We start from the raw sequence: 21,845 nt of genomic DNA, 5'->3' as shown, positions 1-21,845 counted from the left end.
CTATCTCTACTCCCTTTCATGAATAAGGGAACAACAACCGCAACCCTCCAATCCGTCAGAACCACTCCTTTCTTTCTTTTTAAATCTTTTTATTGAGTAAGTATACAAAAAAGGTAAGCCATATAAACATTAATACAATGTTAAAGTATAATAAAATTCCAAAAGATAACAATACCAAAAAGAAAATACTACAAACAATGTAATTTAAGCATAAGAAACCAAGATAACATAATAGTATACTAGATTTTATATATATCAATGGAAAAAAAAAGAAAAAAAAACCCCAAAAAAAAACCCACCGTGCAACTAACTAAAAGCAAAGCAAAGCAATGGGCTAACTTGAAACCAAACAGAGTTAAACTTAAAATCACGTCCTCAATCCCGACCTCCATTAAAACAGTGAAGAAAAAACAAGAAGGGTAAATATTACATTAAATGAAAATATCGAATAAAAGGTTCATAGAGCACATATGTCCAAAGATAAGTTAGCGCGTTTTTACTCGCATATTAATCCTTTCTGTGATAGATGTTCGGGGCAGATAGCCTCTTTAACTCATATGTTTTGGTCTTGCCCTACTTTGGAAACTTTTTGGAGAGATATTTTCAATATTATTTCTAAGGTATTAAATATAGATATCTCTCCTCACCCTATTACTGCTATCTTTGGACTACCTAAAATTTCTAGTAATCTTTCCCCTTCAGCTCGTAGAATGATTGCATTTCTTACTTTAATGGCGAAAAGATGTATTTTACAACATTGGAAAGAGCTTAATGCTCCAACTACCTTTTTTTGGTTTTCTCAGACGATTTTATGTTTGAATCTGGAGAAAATTAGAAGTAACCTTTATGATTCTTCATTTAAATTTGAACAGATTTGAGAACCACTCCTGTCCTCATTGATAATGCAAAGATCACTGCCAGAGGCTCAACAATCCCCTCCCTCGCTTCCCACAGTAGCCTGGGGAACATCCCGTCCGGTCCTGGTGACTTATCCAACTTGATGCTTTCCAAAAGCTCCAGCACATCCTCTTCCTTAATATCTACATGCTCAAGCTTTTCAGTCTGCTGCGTCATCCCTACAATCATCAAGATCCTTTACTGTAGTGAATACTAAAGCAGAGTATTCATTAAGTACCTCTGCTCCCTCCTCTGGTTCCATACACACTTTTCCACTGTCACACTTTATTGGTCCTATTCTCTCATGTCCTATCCTCTTTCTCTTCACATACTTGTAGAATGCCTTGCGTTTTTCCTTAATCCTGTTCGCTAAGGCCTTCTCATGGCCCCTTCTTGCTCTCCTAATTTCTTTCTTAGGCTCCTTCCTGTTAGATCTTCTAGATCATTACCTAGGTTTTTGAACCTTTCATAAGCTCTTCTTTTCTTCTTGACTAGATTTACTACAACCTTTGTACACCACTGTTCCTGCACCCTGCCATCCTTTCCCTACCGCAAATATCCCCTAAACATTTGCCATATTTCTTCCATACGTTTCCCCGAGAACATCTGTTTCCAATTTATGCTTCCAAGTTCCTGCCTGATAGCCTCATATTCCTTACTCCAATTAAACGTTTCCCTAACTTGTCTGTTCCTAACCCTCTCCAATGCTATGGTAAAGGAGATAGAATTGTGATCACTATCTCCAAAATGCTCTCCCACTGAGAGACCTGACACCTGACCAGGTTCATTTCCCAATACCAGATCAAGTACAGCCTCTCCTCTTGTAGGCTTATCTACATATTGTGTCGAGAAACCTTCCTGAACACACCGAACAAACTCCACCCCATCTAAACCCCTCACTCTAGGGAGATGCCAATCAATAATCGGGAAGTTAAAATCTCCCACCAAAACAACCTCATTTTTATTACACCTTTGCAGAATCTGTCTCCCTATCTGATCCTCAATGTCCCTGTTACTATTGGTGGTCTGTAAAAAAAAAAACACCCAGTAGAGTTATTGACCCCCTCCTATTCCTAACTTCCACCCACAGAGACTCCGTAGACAACCCCTCCATGACTTCCTCCTTTTCTGTAGCCATGACACTATCCCTGAGCAACAATGCCATGCCCCCACCTCTTTTGCCTCCCTCCCTGTCCTTTCTGAAAAATCTAAAGCCTGGCACGTGAAGTAGCCATTCCTGCCCCTGCACCATCCAGTTCTCTGTAATGGCCAAAACATCATAGTCCCAAGTGCTGATCCACGCTCTAAGCTCATCTGCTTTGTTCATAATACTCCTCACATTAAAATAGACACATCCCAAACCATCGGTCTGAGTGTGCCCCTTCTCTGACACCTGCCTAACCTCCCTTTCGCACTATCTCCAAGCTTTCCTTATTTGTGAGCCAACCTCCCTTTCCTCCATCACTTCAGTTAGGATTCCACCCCTTCCCCCCAGCAATTCTAATTTAAACTCTCCCCAATAGCCTGAGCAAACCTTCCCCCAGGATATTGGCCCCCCGGGATTCAAGTGCAACCTGTCCTTTTTGTACAGGTCATGCCTGCCCCAAAAGAGGTCCCAATGATCCAGAAATCTGAATCCCTGCCCCCTGCTCCAATCCCTCAGCCACACATTTATCCTCCACCTCATTCTATTGCTATACTCACTGTCACATGGCACAGGCAGTAATCCAGAGATTATTACCTTTGAGGTCCTGCTTCTCAACTTCCTTCCTAACTTCCTGTTGTCTGTTTTCAGGACATCCTCCCTTTTCCTACCTATGTCATTGGTGCCAATATGTGCCACGACCTCTGGCTGTTCTCCTTCCCACTTCAAGATATTGTGGATGCGATCAGAGACATCCCAGACCCTGGCACCTGGGAGGCAAACTACCATCCACGTTTCTTTCCTAATTCCACAGAATCGCCTGTCTGACCCCTAACTCTAGAGTCTCCATCAAAGATTACACCATGTCCAGTCAAGAACCTATCAATCTTCGCCTTAAATACATCCAACGACCTGGCCTTCACAGCTGCACATGGCAACAAATTCCACAAATTCACTACCCTCTGGCTAAAGAAATTTCTCCGCATCTCTGTTTTGAATGGGGAGAAGGCTGGGAAATGGGATAGAGGAGGAGAAAGAAAAAAGATCATCCATGATTGAATGGCAGAGCAGACTCGATGGGCCAAATGGCCTAATTCTACTCCTTATGTCTTAAGGTCTTATGGTCTTCAGACCACCTAATACTGGAAGATGAGAAATTCTGGACTGAGTGACAAGCTGTGCATGGACCAAACAAATCACGTTAAAAACAGAGATAATATTTGCAAAGCCACTCATGGGGGTTGATGTAGAGTTGTGGTGTACTAGTGTGCTCTGTACATTACTGGACCAAGTTTTACCATTATTGAGAAATTTGTTTGTTTTGTTCTTTTTCATGTTGGACAGTTTAGAAAAGTAAATGCCAGAGATCAGTGGTGGAATTGAGCTCGGTGTCAGTGGCCGGACACAGCCTACTCTTCAGACCAATAGATGGAAGAACTAGCTCCCCACCCAACCTACATCAGCTTCTAGATTTATTCAGTATTTTAATAGCACTGGGATTCATCATCTTACCGGACATCCTTTCAACTTTCCCCACTGTCAGGTAACCCATATATTTAGAACAAAATATAATTCACCGAGCTCTGTTTAATTGGCACTGTTTTTATTTCCTAAATCAGGTAGATCAGCAAAAGAATATATCTAAAACTACTTATGAATAGAAATTCTGCTTTATGAACTATTATCATCCTTCTCTCTCTTCCCTTCCTTCCTGTTCCTCTATTCCTTCCCCCATTCCTTAGCCTCACCACCCCTTCATCCCCTCTTTTTCCTTCATCTTTGGTCCTGTCTTCACTAAGGAGGACATAAATAATCTTCCGGAAATAGTAGGGGACCGAGGGTCTAGTGAGATGGAGGAACTGAGGGAAATACATGTTAGTAGAGAAGTGGTGTTAGGTAAATTAAAGGGATTAAAGGCAGATAAATCCCCAGGTCCAGATGGTCTGCATCCCAGAATGCTTAAGGAAGTAGCCCAAGAAATAGTGGATGCATTAGTGATAATTTTTCAAAACTCTTTAGATTCTGGATTAGGATTGGAGGGTGGCTAATGTAACCCCGCTTTTTAAAAAAGGAGGGAGAGAGAAACTGGGGAATTATAGACCGGTTAGCCTGACATCGGTGGTGGGGAAAATGCTCGAGTCAGTTATCAAAGATGTGATAACAGCACATTTGGAAAGCGGTGAAATCATCGGACAAAGTCAGCATGGATTTGTGAAAGGAAAATCGTGTCTGACAAATCTTACAGAATTTTTTGAGTATGTAACTAGTAGAGTGGATAGGGGAGAACCAGTGGATGTGGTATATTTGGATTTTCAAAAGGCTTTTGACAAGGTCCCACACAGGAGATTAGTGTGCAAACTTAAAGCACACGGTATTGGGGGTGTGGTGTTGATGTGGATAGAGAATTGATTGGCAGACAGGAAGCAAAGAGTGGGAATAAACAGGACCTTTTCAGAATGGCAGGCAGTGAATAGTGGGGTACTGCAAGGCTCAGTGCTGGGACCCCAGTTGTTTAGAATATATATTAATGACTTAGATGAGGGAATTAAATGCAGCATTTCCAAGTTTGCGGATGACACGAAGCTGGGCGGCAGTGTTAGCTGTGAGGAGGATGCTAAGAGGATGCAGGGTGACTTGGATAGGTCAGGTGAGTGGGCAAATTCATGGCAGATGCAATTTAATGTGGATAAATGTGAGGTTATCCACTTTGGTGGCAAAAACAGGAAAACAGATTATTATCTGAATGGTGGCCGATTAGGAAAGGGGAGGTGCAACGAGACCTGGGTGTCATTATACACCAGTCATTGAAAGTGGGCATGCAGGTACAGCAGGCGGTGAAAAAGGCGAATGGTATGCTGGCATTTATAGCGAGAGGATTCGAGTACAGGAGCAGGGAGGTATGACTGCATTTGTACAAGGCCTTGGTGAGACCACACCTGGAGTATTGTGTGCAGTTTTGGTCCCCTAATCTGAGGAAAGACATCCTTGCCATAGAGGGAGTACAAAGAAGGTTCACCAGATTGATTCCTGGGATGGCAGGACTTTCATATGATGAAAAACTGGATCGACTAGGCTTATACTCACTGGAATTTAGAAGATTGAGTGGGGATCTTATTGAAACGTATAAAATTCTAAAGGGATTGGACCAGCTAGATGCAGGAAGATTGTTCCCGATGTTGGGGAAGTCCAGAACGAGGGGTCACAGTTTGAGGATAAAGGGGAAGCCTTTTAGGACCGAGATTAGGAAAAACTTCTTCACACAGAGAGTGGTGAATCTGTGGAATTCTCTGCCACAGGAAACAGTTGAGGCCAGTTCATTGGCTATATTTAAGAGGGAGTTAGATATGGCCCTTTTGGCTAAAGGGATCAGCGTGTATGGAGAGAAGGCAGGTACAGGGTTCTGAGTTAGATGATTAGCCATGATCATACTGAATGGCGGTGCAGGCTCGAAGGGCTGAATGGCCTACTCCTGCATCTATTTTCTATGGTTCTATGTTTCTCTCTTCTCCCTTTTATCTGGTTACTTCTTTTCAGCTTTTTCCTTTTGAAATCTATTATCATCTTCTTGATTATTTTCAGTGACATGGCTAGTGAAAGTTTGCTGATGCTTGATTCCATCCAGACTGACAGTGGTTTCACTCATTCTGGGAGATTAAAGTCATGCCATACCAAATGGAATATTCAGGCTTCTGAAATGTCAAAACGTACTTTCAACCCAATCCGTACCATTGTGGATAATATGAAAATCGAGCCAAATCCCAAGAAGGCCATGATTTCACTCTCTATTGGTAAGAGACAGCGTACAATGATTTGCACTTTATAAGAGCACCGAGCTCATACAATAATGGGCTATTATATTTATCTTTTTATTTTATTTAAAGATACAGTGTGGAATAGGTCCTTCTAGCCTTCAACCTATATTTAACCCTAGCCTAATCACAGGACAATTTATAATGACCAATTAACCTACTAACTGGTACGTCTTTGGACTGTGGGAGGAAACCCATGTGTACACTTGCTTACAGAGGTCACTGGAAATAAACTCCAAAGTCCAATGCTCAGAGCTGTAATAGCATTGCACTAACTGTTATGCTGCTATGGCACCCATTTTGTCAGTTCAGACTGGGGTAAAGATTGATTGAAAACGGGTAAGTTTGAAGTGTGATTCAGAGGTAAATCTGAATGCATCTGTATTGTCTAATTCATGGGATATGAAATGAATGTTGTAGACTTTGCGGGATTTCACTCAGTTTTCCAAAGGATTGTTGTGATTTTGCAGCTGATACATATTTTTAAAAAGATTTTTATGTTCCTTTGGGGATAGTAGGAAAGTGATATTGGAGTTGGGGAGGCAGAAAAGATGTGAGGTTGCTGAGGTAGATCAAATTAGTAAATTGGATTGTTATTGTTGCAAGTACTGAAGCCCAATTAAAACTTTTCTTGTCTACTATTCATACAGATCATTTCATTTCAACAGTACATTGTGGTAGTATAAGGTAAAATAATGACAATGCAGAGTAAAGTGTTAGTTAAAGTGAAAGTGCAGTGCAGGTACACAATAAGGTATAACATCATAGCAAGATAGAGTGTGAGGTCAAGTGTCAATTTTATCATACTACGGAACTGTTCAATGGACTTATAACAATGGGAAGTTGTCCTTGAGTCTGGTGGTACATGCTTTCAGAGAATTTAGGAATCAGTCAGGGAATTGGAGCTTGGGCTAGATTTATTGCTTGTGGAGGTGTTCAGTGAAGGTTGCAAGTGAAAAGAGGGATCCTGGTGGGAGAAGGGTGTAACAACTCTAATTTGAGATTATAACTGTAGAAAGTAATGTTACAATTTCTATTTGAATTCTTGCTGGGAGGAGAAACCTACTGGTCCATGGCTACTGTTTACTCTTCACAGGTATAAAGGAACTGCTTTCCCAGATCGCAAAGTTTAATTCTGAAAAAAAAAAGCATCCTCATGAGCCTAATGTTGATGAATGTGTCAATAATCTGACTACCTTTTTATTAAAGGTGATCCCACAGTTTTTGGGAACCTTCCAACGAATGAAAAGATTTTGCAGGCCATGAAAGAAGCAGTGGACTCGGGAAAATTCAATGGCTATGCACCTTCCATAGGTACTGACTTAGAATTCCAATGCAGTGTAATGGCTAGGTTATAAACTACGTCTGAATTTTGATTCTCTTTATAGACAATTTACATAATTTCTGCTGTATGTGTGTTAACTCCAGTGAGTTGAAGAGATTTGGCTCAAATGAAATAGAAACAAAGATTGACCACTACTCGGGAAATGAACAAATTATCTTTAAAATATATAGTCTGCTCGTGAAAACAATATAAATAAAGAATATCTAACACAACCCTTTGTGATTTTAAAACCCTATACATTTTCTCTGCTCTTAAGTCTTTAATTGGTCCACATACCTAAGTACATCAACCATGGAAATTATACAATTTGTTAATTTTTTTATTACAATACAGGAGCAGGTTGTTTATTTCTTCTGTCCATGCCAGCTCCCAGCAACTGATTAACATCTGCCCTATTCCTCTCATTTCCAGGTAGTCCTAAAACCTGATGGTTGGTATGGACATGGTTTCTCTATGCTCCTATGAACCCCTATCAGCTCAAGTATGCTTGTCTCAGTCCTAACTATTTTGCTCCATATTTGGAGATTATGATACATGATTCTGGACACATGCTCAGGAGATATAATCCCTTCAACTAGTTTGTCCAGTCCTGTCAGGCACACTTTCAGTACCGATGCAGGGTTTTAATCCAAAATGTTGTCTAGCCCTTTGACTCCACAGATGCTGCCTGGTCCACTGAGTTCCTCCAACAGGTTTTTTTTTGCTCCAGATTCCAACATCTGCATTTTTTGTGTCTCCCGTCAAAATTTTGTATGCTTCAATGAACATAGAACATTGAATATTGCAGCACAGAACAGGGGCTTCAGCCCACGATGTTGTGCTGACCTTTTAACCTATTCTTTCCTACCACATAACCCAACATTTTTCTATCAACCATGTGCCTATCTAAGAGTTTCATAATGCCCCTGACATATCTGCCCCTACCACCACCTCTGGCATGCATCCACCATTCTGTGCAAAAAAAAAATTAGCTCTGACATCCCCCCTATACTTTTCTCCAAACACCTTAAAGTGATGTCCCTTTGTATTAGCCATTTTTGCCCTTGGATATGGTCCCTGGCTACCCACTCTATTTATGCCTCTTATCTTGTACACCTCTATCAAGTCACCTCTCATCCTCTTTCACTCCAAAGAGTAAAGCCCAGATCACTCATTCTATCTTCATAAGACAAGCCCCCTATTCCAAGCTGCATCCTGGTAAATCCCCTCTGCATCCCCTCTAAAGCTTCCATATCCTTCCTATAATGTGGTGACCAGATATGAACACAATATTCCAAGTGTGGCCTAACCAGGGTTTAAAGAGAGGCAACATAACCTTACAGCTCTTGAATTCAATCCCTGACTAGAGACAGCCAACAAACTGTATACCCTCTTGACAACACTGACAACTTGTGCAGCAGCTTTGAGGGAATTGTGGACTTGGACTGCAAGAGCCCTCTATTCTTCCACACTGCCAAGTAACCTGTTGTTAACCCTGCGTTCTTCCTCCAAATTTGACCTTCCAAAATAATTCCAAGGGAATGTCTCAGATCGTGTCCACAACATTTTGGAGAGGGAGGGAGAGCAGCCAGATGTCTTGGTACATATTGGTACCAATGACATCGGAAGGAAAAGCAAAGAGGTCCTGAAACGAGAATTTAGACAGCAAGGCAGAAAGCTGAGAAGCAGGAGCTCCTGGGTAGAGATTTCTGGATTGCCACCCATGCCACACGCCAGTGAGGGTAGAAACAGGATGATTTGGCAGATAAATGTGTGGCTGAGAAGCTGGTGCAGGGGGCAGGGCTTCAGGTTCTTGGATCACTGGGATCTCTTCTGGGGGAGGTATGACCTGTTCAAAAGTGACGGGTTGCACCTGAACTCGAGGGGGACCAATATTCTCGTGGGTAAGTTTGTTAGAACTATGAGGAGGGTTTAAACTAACTTGGTGGGCAGTGGGAACCAGTGGGAACCAGAGGGACTCAGGAAAGGACAAATGGTAAAAATGTAAAGATAGCGTGCAGTCAGTTTGGCAGGAAGGGCAGGCAGGTTATGGGACTTAGTTAAAACATAGAATAGTACAGAACAGTACAGGCCCTTCGGCCTACAATGTTGTGCTGACCCTCAAACCCTGCCTCCCATATAAGCCCCCACCTTAAATTCCTCCATATACCTGTCTTGTAGTCTCTTAAACTTCACTAGTGTATCTGCCTCCACCACTGACTCAGGCAGTGCATTCCATGCACCAATCACTCTCTGAGTAAAAAAACCTTCCTCTAATATCCCCCTTGAACTTCCCACCCCTTACCTTAAAGCCATGTCCTCTTGTATTGAGCAGTGGTGCCCTGGGGAAGAGGCGCTGGCTATCCACTCTATCTGTTCCTCTTATTATCTTGTACACCTCTATCGTGTCTCCTCTTATCCTCCTTCTCTCCAAAGAGTAAAGCCCAGGCTCCCTTAATCTCTGATCATAATGCATACTCTCTAAACCAGGCAGCATCCTGGTAAATCTCCTCTGTACCCTTTCCAATGCTTCCACATCCTTCCTATAGTGAGGTGACCAGAAATGGACACAGTACTCCAAGTGTGGCCTAACCAGAGTTTTATAGAGCTGCATCATTACATCGCGACCCTTAAACTCTATCCCTCGACTTATGAAAGCTAACGCCCCATAAGCTTTCTTAACTACCCTATCCACCTGTGAGGCAACTTTCAGGGATCTGTGGACACGTACCCAGAGATCCCTCTGCTCCTCCACACTACCAAGTATCCTGCCATTTACTTCGTATTCTGCCTTGGAGTTTGTCCTTCCAAGGTGTACCACCTCACACTTCTCCGGGTTGAACTCCATCTGCCACTTCTCAGCCCACTTCTGCATCCTATCAATGTCTCTCTGCAATCTTTGACAATCCTCTACACTATCTACAACACCACCAACCTTTGTGTCATCTGCAAACTTGCCGACCCACCCTTCTACCCCCACATCCAGGTCGTTAATAAAAATCACGAAAAGTAGAGGTCCCAAAATAGATCCTTGTGGGACACCACAAGTCATAATCCTCCAATCTGAATGTACTCCCTCCACCACGACCCTCTGCCTTCTGCAGGCAAGCCAATTCTGAATCCACCCGGCCAAACTTCCCTGGATCCCATGCCTTCTGACTTTCTGAATAAGCCTACCGTGTGGAACCTTGTCAAATGCCTTACTAAGATCCATATAGATCACATCCACTGTACTACCCTCATCTATATGCCTGGTCACCTCCTCAAAGAACTCTATCAGGCTTGTTAGACATGATCTGCCCTTCACAAAGCCATGCTGACTGTCCCTGATCAGACCATGATTCTCTAAGTGCCCAGAGATCCTATCTCTAAGGGTCTTTTCCAACAGCTTTCCCACCACAGACGTAAGGCTCACTGGTCTATAATTACCCGGACTATCCCTACTACCTTTTTTGAACAAGGGGACAACATTCACCTCCCTCCAATCCTCCGGTACCATTCCCGTGGACAACGAGGACATAAAGATCCTAGCCAGAGGCTCAGTAATCTCTTCCCTCACCTCGTGGAGCAGCCTGGGGAATATTCCGTCAGGCCCTGGGGACTTATCCGTCCTAATGTATTTTAACAACTCCAACACCTCCTCTCCCTTAATATCAACATGCTCCAGAACATCAACCTCACTCATATTGTCCTCGCCATCAAGTTCCTTCTCATTGGTGAATACCGAAGAGAAGTATTTATTGAGGAACTTGCTCACTTCCACAGCCTCCAGGTATATCTTCCCACCTTTACCTCTAATCGGTCCTTCCTTCACTCCTGTCATCCTTTTTTTCTTCACATAATTGAAGAATGCCTTGGGGTTTTCCTTTACCCTACTTGCCAAGGCCTTCTCATGCCCCCTTCTTGCTCTTCTCAGCCCCTTCTTAAGCTCCTTTCTTGCTTCCCTATATTCCTCAATAGACCCATCTGATCCTTGCTTCCTAAACCTCATGTATGCTGCCTTCTTCCACCTGACTAGATTTTCCACCTCACTTGTCACCCATGGTTCCTTCACCCTACCATTCTTTATCTTCCTCACCGGGACAAATTTATCCCTAACATCCTGCAAGAGATCTCTAAACATCGACCACATGTCTATAGTACATTTCCCTGCAAAAACATCATCTCAATTCATACCCGCAAGTTCTCGCCTTATAGCCTCATATTTTGCCCTTCCCCAAATAAAAATTTTCCTGTCCTCTCTGATTCTATCCTTTCCCATGATAATGCTAAAGGCCAGGGAGCAGTGGTCACTGTCCCCCAGATGCTCACCCACTGAGAGATCTGTGACCTGACCCAGTTCATTACCTAGTACTAGATCTAGTATGGCACTCCCCCTAGTCGGCCTGTCCACATACTGTGACAGGAATCCATCCTGGACACACTTAACAAACTCTGCCCCATCTAAACCCTTGGAACTAATCAGGTGCCAATCAATATTAGGGAAGTTAAAGTCACCCATGATAGTTGCAGCCAACAGGCTGAGTATCAAATCATTAGGGATGCAGAATCAAAAGGGATAACAAATACGGTACTTAAGGTGATGTATCTAAATGCGCATAGTATAAGAAATAAGGCGGATGATCTTGTTGCAATATTACAAATTGCCAGGTATGATGTCGTGGCCATCTCTGAATCGTGGCTGAAGGATGGTTGTAATTGGGAGCCTAGTGTCCAAAGTTACAAGTTACATCGGAGGGATAGTAAAGTAGGCAGAGAGGCTGGTGTTACTCTACTGGTAAAGAATGGCGTCAGATCATTAGAAAGATGTGACATAGGATCGGAAAATGTTGAATCATTGTGGGTTGAGTTAAGAAACTGCAAGGGTAAAAGGATTGGGTGTTATGTATGAACTGGAGGCGATTAGGGAGCTTAAGGTAAAAGAACCCTTAGGAACCAGTGATCACAATATGATTGAGTTCAACTTGAAATTTGATAGGGAGAAAGTAAAATCTGATGTAGCAATATTGTAGTGGAGTAAGGGAAATTACAGTGGTATGAGAGAGGAGTTGCCAGAAGTAAATTGGAAGGAGCTGCTGGCAGGGATGTCAGCAGAGCAACAATGGCGTGCATTTCTGGGGAAAAATGAGGAAGGTGCAGGACATGTGTATTCCAAAAATGAAGAAATACTCAAATGGTAAATAGTACAACTGTGGCTGACAAGGGAAATCAAAGCTATTGTAAAACCAAAAGAAAGGGGATACAACAAAGCAAAAATTAGTGGGAAGATAGAGGATTGGGAAGTTTTTAAAAACCTACAGAGAGCAACTAAAAAAATCATTAGAAGGCAAAAGATGAAATATGAAAGCAAGCTAGCAAATATTATCAAAGAGGATAGTAAAAGTTTTATCTTAAAACTAAGAGAAATGAGAGTGGATATAGGACTGCTAGAAAATGAGGCAGGAGAAATAATAACAAGTGACAAGGAGATGGCTGATGAACTAAATGAGTATTTTGCATCAGTCTTCACAGTGGAGGACACTAGCAGTATGCCTGAGGTGTGAAGGAAGAGAAGTGGGTCCAGTTACTATTACAAGGAGAAGGTGCTCGAAAAGCTGAAAGACCTAAAGATACATAAGTCACCTGGACCAGATGAACTGCATCCTAGGGTTCTGAAAGGGGTAGCGTTAGAGATTGTGGTGGCATTATAAATGATCTTTCAGAAATCAATGGACTCTGGCATGGTGCCAGAGGACTGGAAAATTGCAAATGTCACACCACTCTTTAAGAAAGGAGGAAGGCAGCACAAAGGAAATTATCGACCAGTTAGCCTGACCTCAATGGTTCGGAAGAAGTTAGAGTCAATTGTTAAGGATGAGGTGATGGAGTACTTGGTGACACAGGACAAGATAGTACAAAGTCAGCATGGTCTCTTTCAGGGAAAATCCTGCCTGACAAACCTGTTGGAATTCTTTGAAGAGATTACAAGTAGGATAGATATAAAGGGGATGTGGTGGATGTTGTGTATTTGGACTTTCAGAAGGCCTTTGACAAGGTGCCACACATGAGGCTCCTTCCCAAGTTAAGAGCCCATGGTACTACAGGAAATTTACTAGCATGGTTAGAGCATTGGTTGATTGGTAGGAGGCAGCAAGTTGGAATAAAAGGATCCTTTTCTGGTTAGCTGCCAGTGACCAGTTGTGTTCTGCAGGGATTGGTGTTGGGACCACTTCTTTTTACGCTGCATATAAACGATTTAGATAATAGAATAGGTGGCTTTGTTGCCAAGTTTGCAGCTGATACGAAGATTGGTGGAGGGGTAGGTAGTGTTGAGGAAACAGGTAGGATGCAGAAGGATTTAGACAGATTAGGAGAATGGGCAAGAAAGTGGCAAATGAAGTACAATGTTGGAAAATGCATGGTCATGCACTTCGTTAGTGGAAATAAATGTGCAGACTATCTTATAAACTGGGAGAAAATCCAGGAATCTGAGATGCAGAGGGACTTAGAAGACCTTGTGCAGAACACCTTGAAGGTTAGCTTGCAGGTTGAGTCGGTGGTGAAGAGGGCAAATGCCATGTTCGCATTCATTTCAAGAGGTCTAGAATGCAAGAGCAAGGGTGTGATGCTGAGGCTTTATAAGGCACTGATGAGTGATGAGGCACTGAGGATTGTGAACAGTTTTGGGCCCCTCATCTTAGAAAAGTTGTGCTGGCATTGGAGAGGGTCCAGAGGAGATCACAAGGATGATTCCAGGAATGAAAGGGTTATCATATGAGAAACATTTGGTTTCTCAAGGTTATGGGGATAAGGCAGGAACTGGATACTGATAGTGGATGATCAGCCATGATCACAGTGAATGGCGGTGCTGGCTCGAAGGGCCGAGTGGCCTACTCCTGCACCTATTGTCTATTGTCTATTGTCTGTTTGATGGCTCTGGGTCTGTACTTGCTGGAATTCAGAAGGATGAGGGGGGATCTCATTGAAACATTTTGAATGTTGAAAGGCATAGACAGAGTACATGTGGAATGATATTTCCCATGGTGGGAGAGTCCAGGACAAGCTTCAGGATAGACAGCCGTCCTTTCAAAACAGAGATGCAGAAAAATTTCTTCAGCCAAAGGGTAGTGAAATTGTGGAATTTGTTGCCATGTGCAGCTATGGAGGCCAGGTCACTGGGTGTGTTTAAGGCAGAGATGATAGGTTCTTGATTGGACAAGGCATCAAAGGTTACGGGGAGAAGGTCAGGAACTGTGGTTGAGGAGGAGATAGAAAAAAGGATTAGCCGCGATTGAATGGCAGAGCAGACTCAATGGACCAGATGCTCTTAAGGTCTATAAATCATTTCACGTTTTTCTGGGTTGAACACCATCTGCAATTTCTCAAGAGTATCTCTGCGTCTTGTCAATGTCCCATTGCAACTTACAATAAGACCTCAAAGGTAGTAATCTTGGTATTACTGCTAGTGCCACACGACAGTGAGTACAGGAATAGAGTGAGGTGGAGGATAAATATGCGGTGAGGGATTGGAACAGGGGGCAGGAATTCAGATTTCTGGATGATTGGGACCTCTTTTGGGACAGGTGTAAATCTGAAGGGGATCAATATCATGGCAGGGAGGTTTGCTAAGGCTGTTGGGGAGAGTTTAAACCAGAATTACTGGGGGGTGGGAACTAAAGAGGCGGAGGAAGGGGTGGTTGGCTCACAAATAGAGAAACCTTGGAGACAGTGCAAGAGGGAGGATGGGCAGGTGATAGAGAAGGGATATGCTCAGAACGATGGTTTGAGATGTGTCTAATTTAATGCGAGAAGCATCATGAACAAAGTGGATGAGCTTAGAGCGTGGATCAGCACTTGGAGCTATGATGATGTGGCCATTACAGAGACTTGGATGATGCAGGAGCAGGAATGGCTACTTAGAGTGCCAGGCTTTAGATGTTTCAGAAAGGACAGGGAGAGAGGCAAGAGGTGGGGGTGTTGCATTGCTGGTCAGAGATAGTGTCACGGCTGCAGAAAAGGAGGAAGTCATGGAGGGATTGCCTACTGAGTCTCTGTGGGTGGAAGTTAGAAACAGGAAGAGGTCAATAAATCTACTGGGTGTTTTTTATAGACCACCCAATAGTAACAGGGACATCGAGAAAGACGAATTCTGGAAAGGTGTAATAATAACAGGGTTGTTGTGGTAGGAGATTTTAATTTCCCAAATATCAATTGGCATCTCCCTAGAGCAAGGGGTTTAGATGGGGTGGAAATGTTAGGTGTGTTCAGGAAGGTTTCCTGACACAATATGTAGATAAGCATACTAGAGGAGAGGCGTACTTGATCTGGTATTGGGAAATGAGCCTGGTCTGGTGTCAGGTCTCTCAGTGGGACAGCATTTTGGAGATAGTGATCACAATTCTATCTCCTTTACCATAGCATTGGAGAGGGAAAGGAGTTAGTAAAGCGTTTAATTGGAGTAAGGAATATGAGGCTATCAGGCAGGAACTTGGAAGCATAAATTGGGAACAGCTGTTCTGAGGGAAATCTACGGCAGAAATGTGGTAAATGTTCAGGGGATATTTGCATGGCGTTCTGCATAGGTATGTTCCAATGAGGCAGGGAAAGCATGGTAGGGTACAAGAAGCATGGTGTACAAAGGCTGTTGAAGATCTAGTCCAGAAGAAAAGAAGAGCTTACGAAAGGTTCAAAAAACTAGTTAATGATAGAGATCTAGAAGATTATAAGGCTAGCAGGAAGGAGCTTAAGAATGAAATTAGGGGAGCCAGAAGGGGCCATGAGAAGGCCTTGGTGAGCAGAATTAAGGAAAACCCCAAGGCATTCTACAAGTATGTGAAGAGTAAGAGGATAAGATATGAGAGAATAGGACCAATCAAGTGTGATAGTGGAAAAGTGTATATGGAACCAGAGGAGATAGCAGAGGTACTGAATGAATACTTTGCTTCAGTATTCACTATAGAAAAGGATCTTGGCAATTGTAGGGATGACTTAAAGTGGATTGAAAAGCTTGAGCATATAGACATTAAGAAAGAGGATGTGCTGGAGCTTTTGGAAAGCATGATGCTGGATAAGTCTCCAGGTCCGTCCGAGATGTACCCCAGGCTACTGTGGAATGCGAGGAAGGAGATTGCTAATCCTCTGGCAATGATCTTTGAATCATCAATGGGGGCAGGAGAGGTTCCAGAGGAATTGGAGGGTAGCAGATGTTGTTCCTTTATTCAAGAAAGGAAGTAGAAATAGCCCAGGAAATTATAAACCAGTGAGTCTTATTTCAGTGGCTGGTAAGCTGATGGAAAAGATCCTGAGAGGCAGGATTTATGAACATTTGGAGAGGCATGGTATGATTAGGAATAGTCAGCATGGCTTTGTGAAAGGCAGGTTGTGCCTTACGAGCCTGATTGAATTTTTTGAGGATGTGACTGAACAAGTTGATGAAGATAGAGCAGTAGGTGTAGTGTGTATGAATGTCAGCAAGGCATTTGATAAGGTACTCCATGCAAGGCTTATTGAGAAAATAAGGAGGCATGGGTTCCAAGGGGACCTTGCTTTGTGGATCTAGAATTGACTTGCCCACAGAAGGGAAAAATGGTTGTAGACAGGTCATATTCTGCACTGAGGTTGGTGACCGGTGGTGTGCCTCAAGGATCTGTTCTCTGACCCCTTCTGTTCGTGATTTTTACAAATGACCTGGATGAGAAAGTGGAAGGATGGGTTAGTAAATTTGCTGATGACACCAAGGTTGGGGGTGTTGTGGATAGTGTGGAGGGCTGTCAGAGGTTACAGCGGGACATCGATAGGATGCAAAACTGGACTGAGAAGTGGCAGATGGAGTTCAACCCAGATAAGTGTGGGGTGGCTCATTTTGGTAGGTCAAATATGGCAGAATATAGTAATAATGGTAAAACTCTTGGCAGTGTGGAAGATCAGAGGGATCTTGCGGTCTGAGTCCATAGGATACTCAAAGCTGCTGCGCAGGTTGACTCTGTGGTTAAGAAGGCATGTAGTGCCTTGGCCTTCATTAACCATGGGATTGAGTTTAAGTGCCAAGAGGTAATCTTACAGATATGTAGGACCCTGGACAGACCCCACTTGGAGTATTGTGCTCATTTCTGGTCTCCTCACTACAGGAAGGATGTAGAAACTATAGAAAAGGTACAGAAGAGATTTACAAGGATGTTGCCTAGATTGGGGAGCATGCCTTATGTGAATAGGTTGAGTGAACTCGGCCTTTTCTCCTTGGAGTGGCGGAGAATAAGAGGTGACCTGATAGAGGTGTACAAGATGATGAGAGGCATTGATCATGTGGATAGTTAGAGGCTCTTTCCCAGGGCTTAAATAGCTAACACGAGAGGGCACAGTTTTAAGGTGCTTGGAAGTAGGTACAGAGGAGATATCAGTGGTAAGTTACTTTACGCTGAGAATGGTGATTACATGGAATAGGCAGCCGGCGATGGTGGCAGAAGTGGATACGATAGGGTCTTTTAGGAGACTCCTGGCTAGGTACGTGGAGTTTAGAAAAATAGAGGGCTATGGGTAGCCCTAGGTTGTTTCTGAAGTATGCACATGCTCGGCACAGCCTTATGGGCTGACGGCCTGTATTGTGCTGTAGGTTTTCTACATTTCTAATAACCTTCCACATTATCCACAACTCCACAAACATTCGTTGAGATGAGAAAGTTGAAGCAAATATGGAGGTTATAGCAAGAAAGTCCAATAGACAAAGTGGGCATAGAGTGTGGAGAAGGTGTGATTGACTGAACTGCATTTACATTATTGCAAGAAGCCTCACAAGAAAGGTGAACTAAGTCAGGAGAGGATATGGATCAGCATATTAAATTGTGATTGAACACAGAACATAGAACAATACACCACAGGATGGGACCTTTTGCCTATCATATCGTGCAGAATTAAACACCGAACTAAACTAATCCCTCTGGTGACAAAAGTACATATCTGTTCGTTCTTCGCATATTCATGTGGCTACATATGAGCCTCTCCAATGCCTCCATGGTATTTGCCTCCACTAGCATCCCTGGCAGTACATTCCAGGCGCCCACCATTCTGTGTTTAAAAAAAACTTGCTTTGAACTCCCCCCGCCCCCTCCACCACCCACCTTAAATGCACATCCTCTATTATTAGACATTTTGATCCTGGGAAAAGGATACCAGCTGGAAAAATATATTGTCTGTCTGTTCTATCTATGCCCTCATAATCTTAATCAGTTCTATCAGATCTGCCTTCAGCCTCCCCGCTCCAGAGAAAACTACCCAAGTTTGTCCAACCTCTCATCCTAACACATGCTCTCTAAACCAAGCAGCATCCTGTTAAATTTCTTTTGCATCCTCTCTAGAGCTCCCACATCCTTTCTATAATGGAGTGAACAGAAATGAACACTCCAGCAACACACATCAAAGTTGCTGGTGAACGCAGCAGGCCAGGTAGCATCTCTAGGAAGAGGTACAGTCGACGTTTCAGGCCGAGACCCTTCGTCAGGACACTCCAGATGTGACTTAACCAGTTTTATAAAACTGCAATGTGATATCCCAACTCTTAAACTCAATGTCTTGACTAATAAAGGCATGTATGCCACATGTCTTCTTTACTATCCCATTAGCTTTAATTTAATGGAGTGCTGATAGTACACCAGCTCAGGCTTCCCAAGTAGAAGGAGGAAAAGAAATCCTGGTTCTATTTTCTTATGTTCCTGCTACTCACTGTTTACGTGCGCAAAATGAATAAGACAATTTAAATTGCATCCAGGCTCATTTCTTCTGCTTTTTGTGTAGGTTATCAAAGTAGCAGGGATGCAGTGGCTAAATTCTACAGCTGTCCTGAGTCACCATTGACGGCAAAGGTAACGACTGGAAGCATTTACATTGTTGATAGGGAACCGCGGAGTGATGGGGATTATGGGAAAATATGCTATTGAGAATGTGGGGGATTGGGGGGCATAGCAAGATGTCTGAGAGTGGAAAACAAGGTGATAGGGAAGGAAAGAGTTGAGGGAATGTTGTCATTAGGGGAAGATAAGTGTTCCCTTTGACTACATGTGCGATGTGGAGGTTTAGAAGATTGCAATCAGAGTGATCGATTCTGGAAAGGAGTGGAGTGGTTAACTGACAGTGTACCAGTTAATACTAATCTAGAGGCATAGACTAACATTCCAGTGACCGGAGTTCATACTGAACCACTGCACTTGTAAAATATAAATTCCTATTAAGTCTACAACATTAATCATTCGGAATTAAATACAAAACAGGCCATTAGATTATGAAGACACGTAGTCCCCTTTTATTGACATTTAGTAATGCATGCATTAAGAAATGATACATTATTTCCTCCGGTGTGATATCACAAAGCACAGGACAAACCAAGACTGAAAAAACTGACAAAACCACATAATTATACATATAAAAAACAGGAATTCTGCAGATGCTGGAAATTCAAGCCTGCTGCGTTCACCAGCAACTTTTATGTGTGTTAATTATACATATAGTTATAACAGTGCACAATACTCTAACTTGATGAAGAAAGTCAGTGAGCACAGTAAAGTTCAAAGTTTCTCAAATGTCCCACATCTCACGCAGCCGGGAGAGGGAAGAAGAACTCTCCCTGCCGTGCTGACCACAATCCGACTCTGAGTCATCCAAAAACTTCGAGCTCTGATCAGCCTCCAACACCAAGTACTGAGAGCCATCTCTGTTCGAGTGATTCGACCTCAATCTTGGTCATCAAAAGCAGGCAAGGCCGGGGATTTTGAGGCCTACCCACCGAAAGATTCCCGACTACAGAGTAACGACAGCAGCAGACGGGCGTTTCGGAAATTTCTCCAGATGTTCCTCTGTAGTAATGCTGACAACAAAATCTACCAGATTGTCATAAAGACCCATTTGGTTTATCCCCTTCTTTCAAGTGAGGAATTTTTCAACCTTTACCCAGTCGGATCTAACTCTGAGTCCAGCTTCACCAATGGCTTTGACTCTGGAATGACTTCACAAGCCAAACAGTTATCAAAGATAATTATAAATTGGCATAAATGCTGAGGAGAGCTTAAACTGGGTTGCCTGGGGGTATGGAAAGTAGAGTAATAGAGCATTGGCTGAGTAGCAGGAGGCAAAGAATGGGAATAAAGGGAACCTTTTATGATTGGCTGTCTGTGACTAGTGGTGTTTCACAGGGTTCTGTGTTGGGACTACTTTTTATGTTATATGTCAATGATTTGAATGATGGAATTGATGGCTTTGTGGCCAGGTTTGTGAACAATACAAAGATAGGTAGAGGAGCAGAGAGGCTATAGAAGGGCTTAGACAGTTTAGAAGAATGGGCAAAAAGGTGGCAGATGGAGTGCAGTGTCAAGAAGTATGATCATGCACTTTGGTAGAAGAAATAAAAGCATGGACCAGTTTCTAAATGGAGAGAAAATTCAAAAATCTGAGGTGCAGAGGGACTTGGGAGTCCTCAAGCAGGATTCCCTAAAGGTTAATTTGTATGTTGAGTAGGTAGTGAAAAAGGCAAATGCCATGTTATCATTCATTTTGAGAGGATTAGAACATAAAACCAAGGATGTAATGTTGAGACTTTATAAAGTACTGGTGAGGCATCACTTGGAGTATTGTGAATAGTTTTTGGCCCCTTATCTAAGAAAGAATTTGCTGATATTTGAGAGGGATCAAAGGAGATTCACAAAAATAATTTTGGGATTGAAAGGCTTGTCATATGAGGAGCGTTTGATGGCTGTGAGCCTGTACTCACTGGATTTCAGAAGACTGAGGAGAGACCTAATTGAAACCTATTGAATGTTGAAAGTCCTCAATGGAGTGGATGTGGAAAGAACATTTCCCATGGAGGGGGAGTCTAAGACTAGAGGACACAGCCTGAGAATAGCGAGGCATCCTTTTAGAACAGTGATGAGAAGGAATTTCTTTAGTCAGAGAGTGGTGAATATGTGGAATTTTTTGCTACAGGTGGCTGTGGAGGTCAAGTAATTAGGTATATTTAAGGCAGAGGTTGGTAGATTTTTGGTTAGTCAAGGTATGAAGGGATGCGGGGAGAAGGCAAAAGATTGGGGCTGAGAGGGAAATGGATCAGCCATGATGGAATGGTGATGCAGACTCAATGGGCCAAATGGCCTAATTATGCTACTATATATTATGGTCTTATGGTAATAGGTCAAAAGATAGAGCAACTGGTGTAAAGATAGATGCAGCACACACAGAGAGACTGTGAAGAAATATAAGCACTGGACTGATGTGTGTCTAAAGCAAGAAGTATCAGGAAAAGAGATGATGAACTTAGAATATGGATCAGTATATGGAGCTACAGTGATCTGGCCTTTTGACAATCAAGTCTCTGTAATGGGTTTAGATATTTCAAAAGGGACATAGAAACATAGAAACATAGAAAATAGGTGCGGGAGTAGGCCATTCGGCCCTTTGAGCCTGCACCACCATTCAGTATGATCATAGCTGATCATCCAACTCAGAACCCTGTACCAGCCTTCCCTCCATACCCCCTGATCCCTTTAGCCACAAGGGCCATATCTAACTCCCTCTTAAATATAGCCAATGAACTGGCCTCAACTGGTTCCTGTGGCAGAGAATTCCACAGATTCACCACCCTCTGTGTGAAGAAGTTTTTCCTCATCTCGGTCCTAAAAGACTTAAAAGTTCTAAAAGGATTCAGGTTTTTGGA

At 42.8% G+C, this 21,845-nt stretch overlaps 1 protein-coding gene across 1 annotated transcript in view; it reads left to right on the top strand.

Moving 5' to 3' along the window:
- The first annotated feature begins 3,420 nt into the window (after positions 1 to 3,420).
- The window catches only part of tat (tyrosine aminotransferase), a 127,560-nt gene continuing 109,135 nt past the window's right edge, over positions 3,421 to 21,845 (top strand). The window contains exons 1-4 of the mRNA XM_063067299.1: positions 3,421 to 3,584; positions 5,621 to 5,829; positions 7,060 to 7,164; positions 18,941 to 19,008. Coding sequence (XP_062923369.1) covers positions 5,625 to 5,829; positions 7,060 to 7,164; positions 18,941 to 19,008 — 378 coding nt within the window. The 5' untranslated portion in view covers positions 3,421 to 3,584; positions 5,621 to 5,624. The remainder of the gene's footprint in view (positions 3,585 to 5,620; positions 5,830 to 7,059; positions 7,165 to 18,940; positions 19,009 to 21,845) is intronic.

This window comes from Mobula hypostoma, chromosome 14, assembly GCF_963921235.1.
Source record: "Mobula hypostoma chromosome 14, sMobHyp1.1, whole genome shotgun sequence".
NCBI classification, from domain to species: Eukaryota; Metazoa; Chordata; class Chondrichthyes; order Myliobatiformes; family Myliobatidae; genus Mobula; species Mobula hypostoma.
The sequence above is the reverse complement of the archived record's forward strand: the minus strand, read 5'-3'. Positions and strand labels throughout refer to the sequence as shown.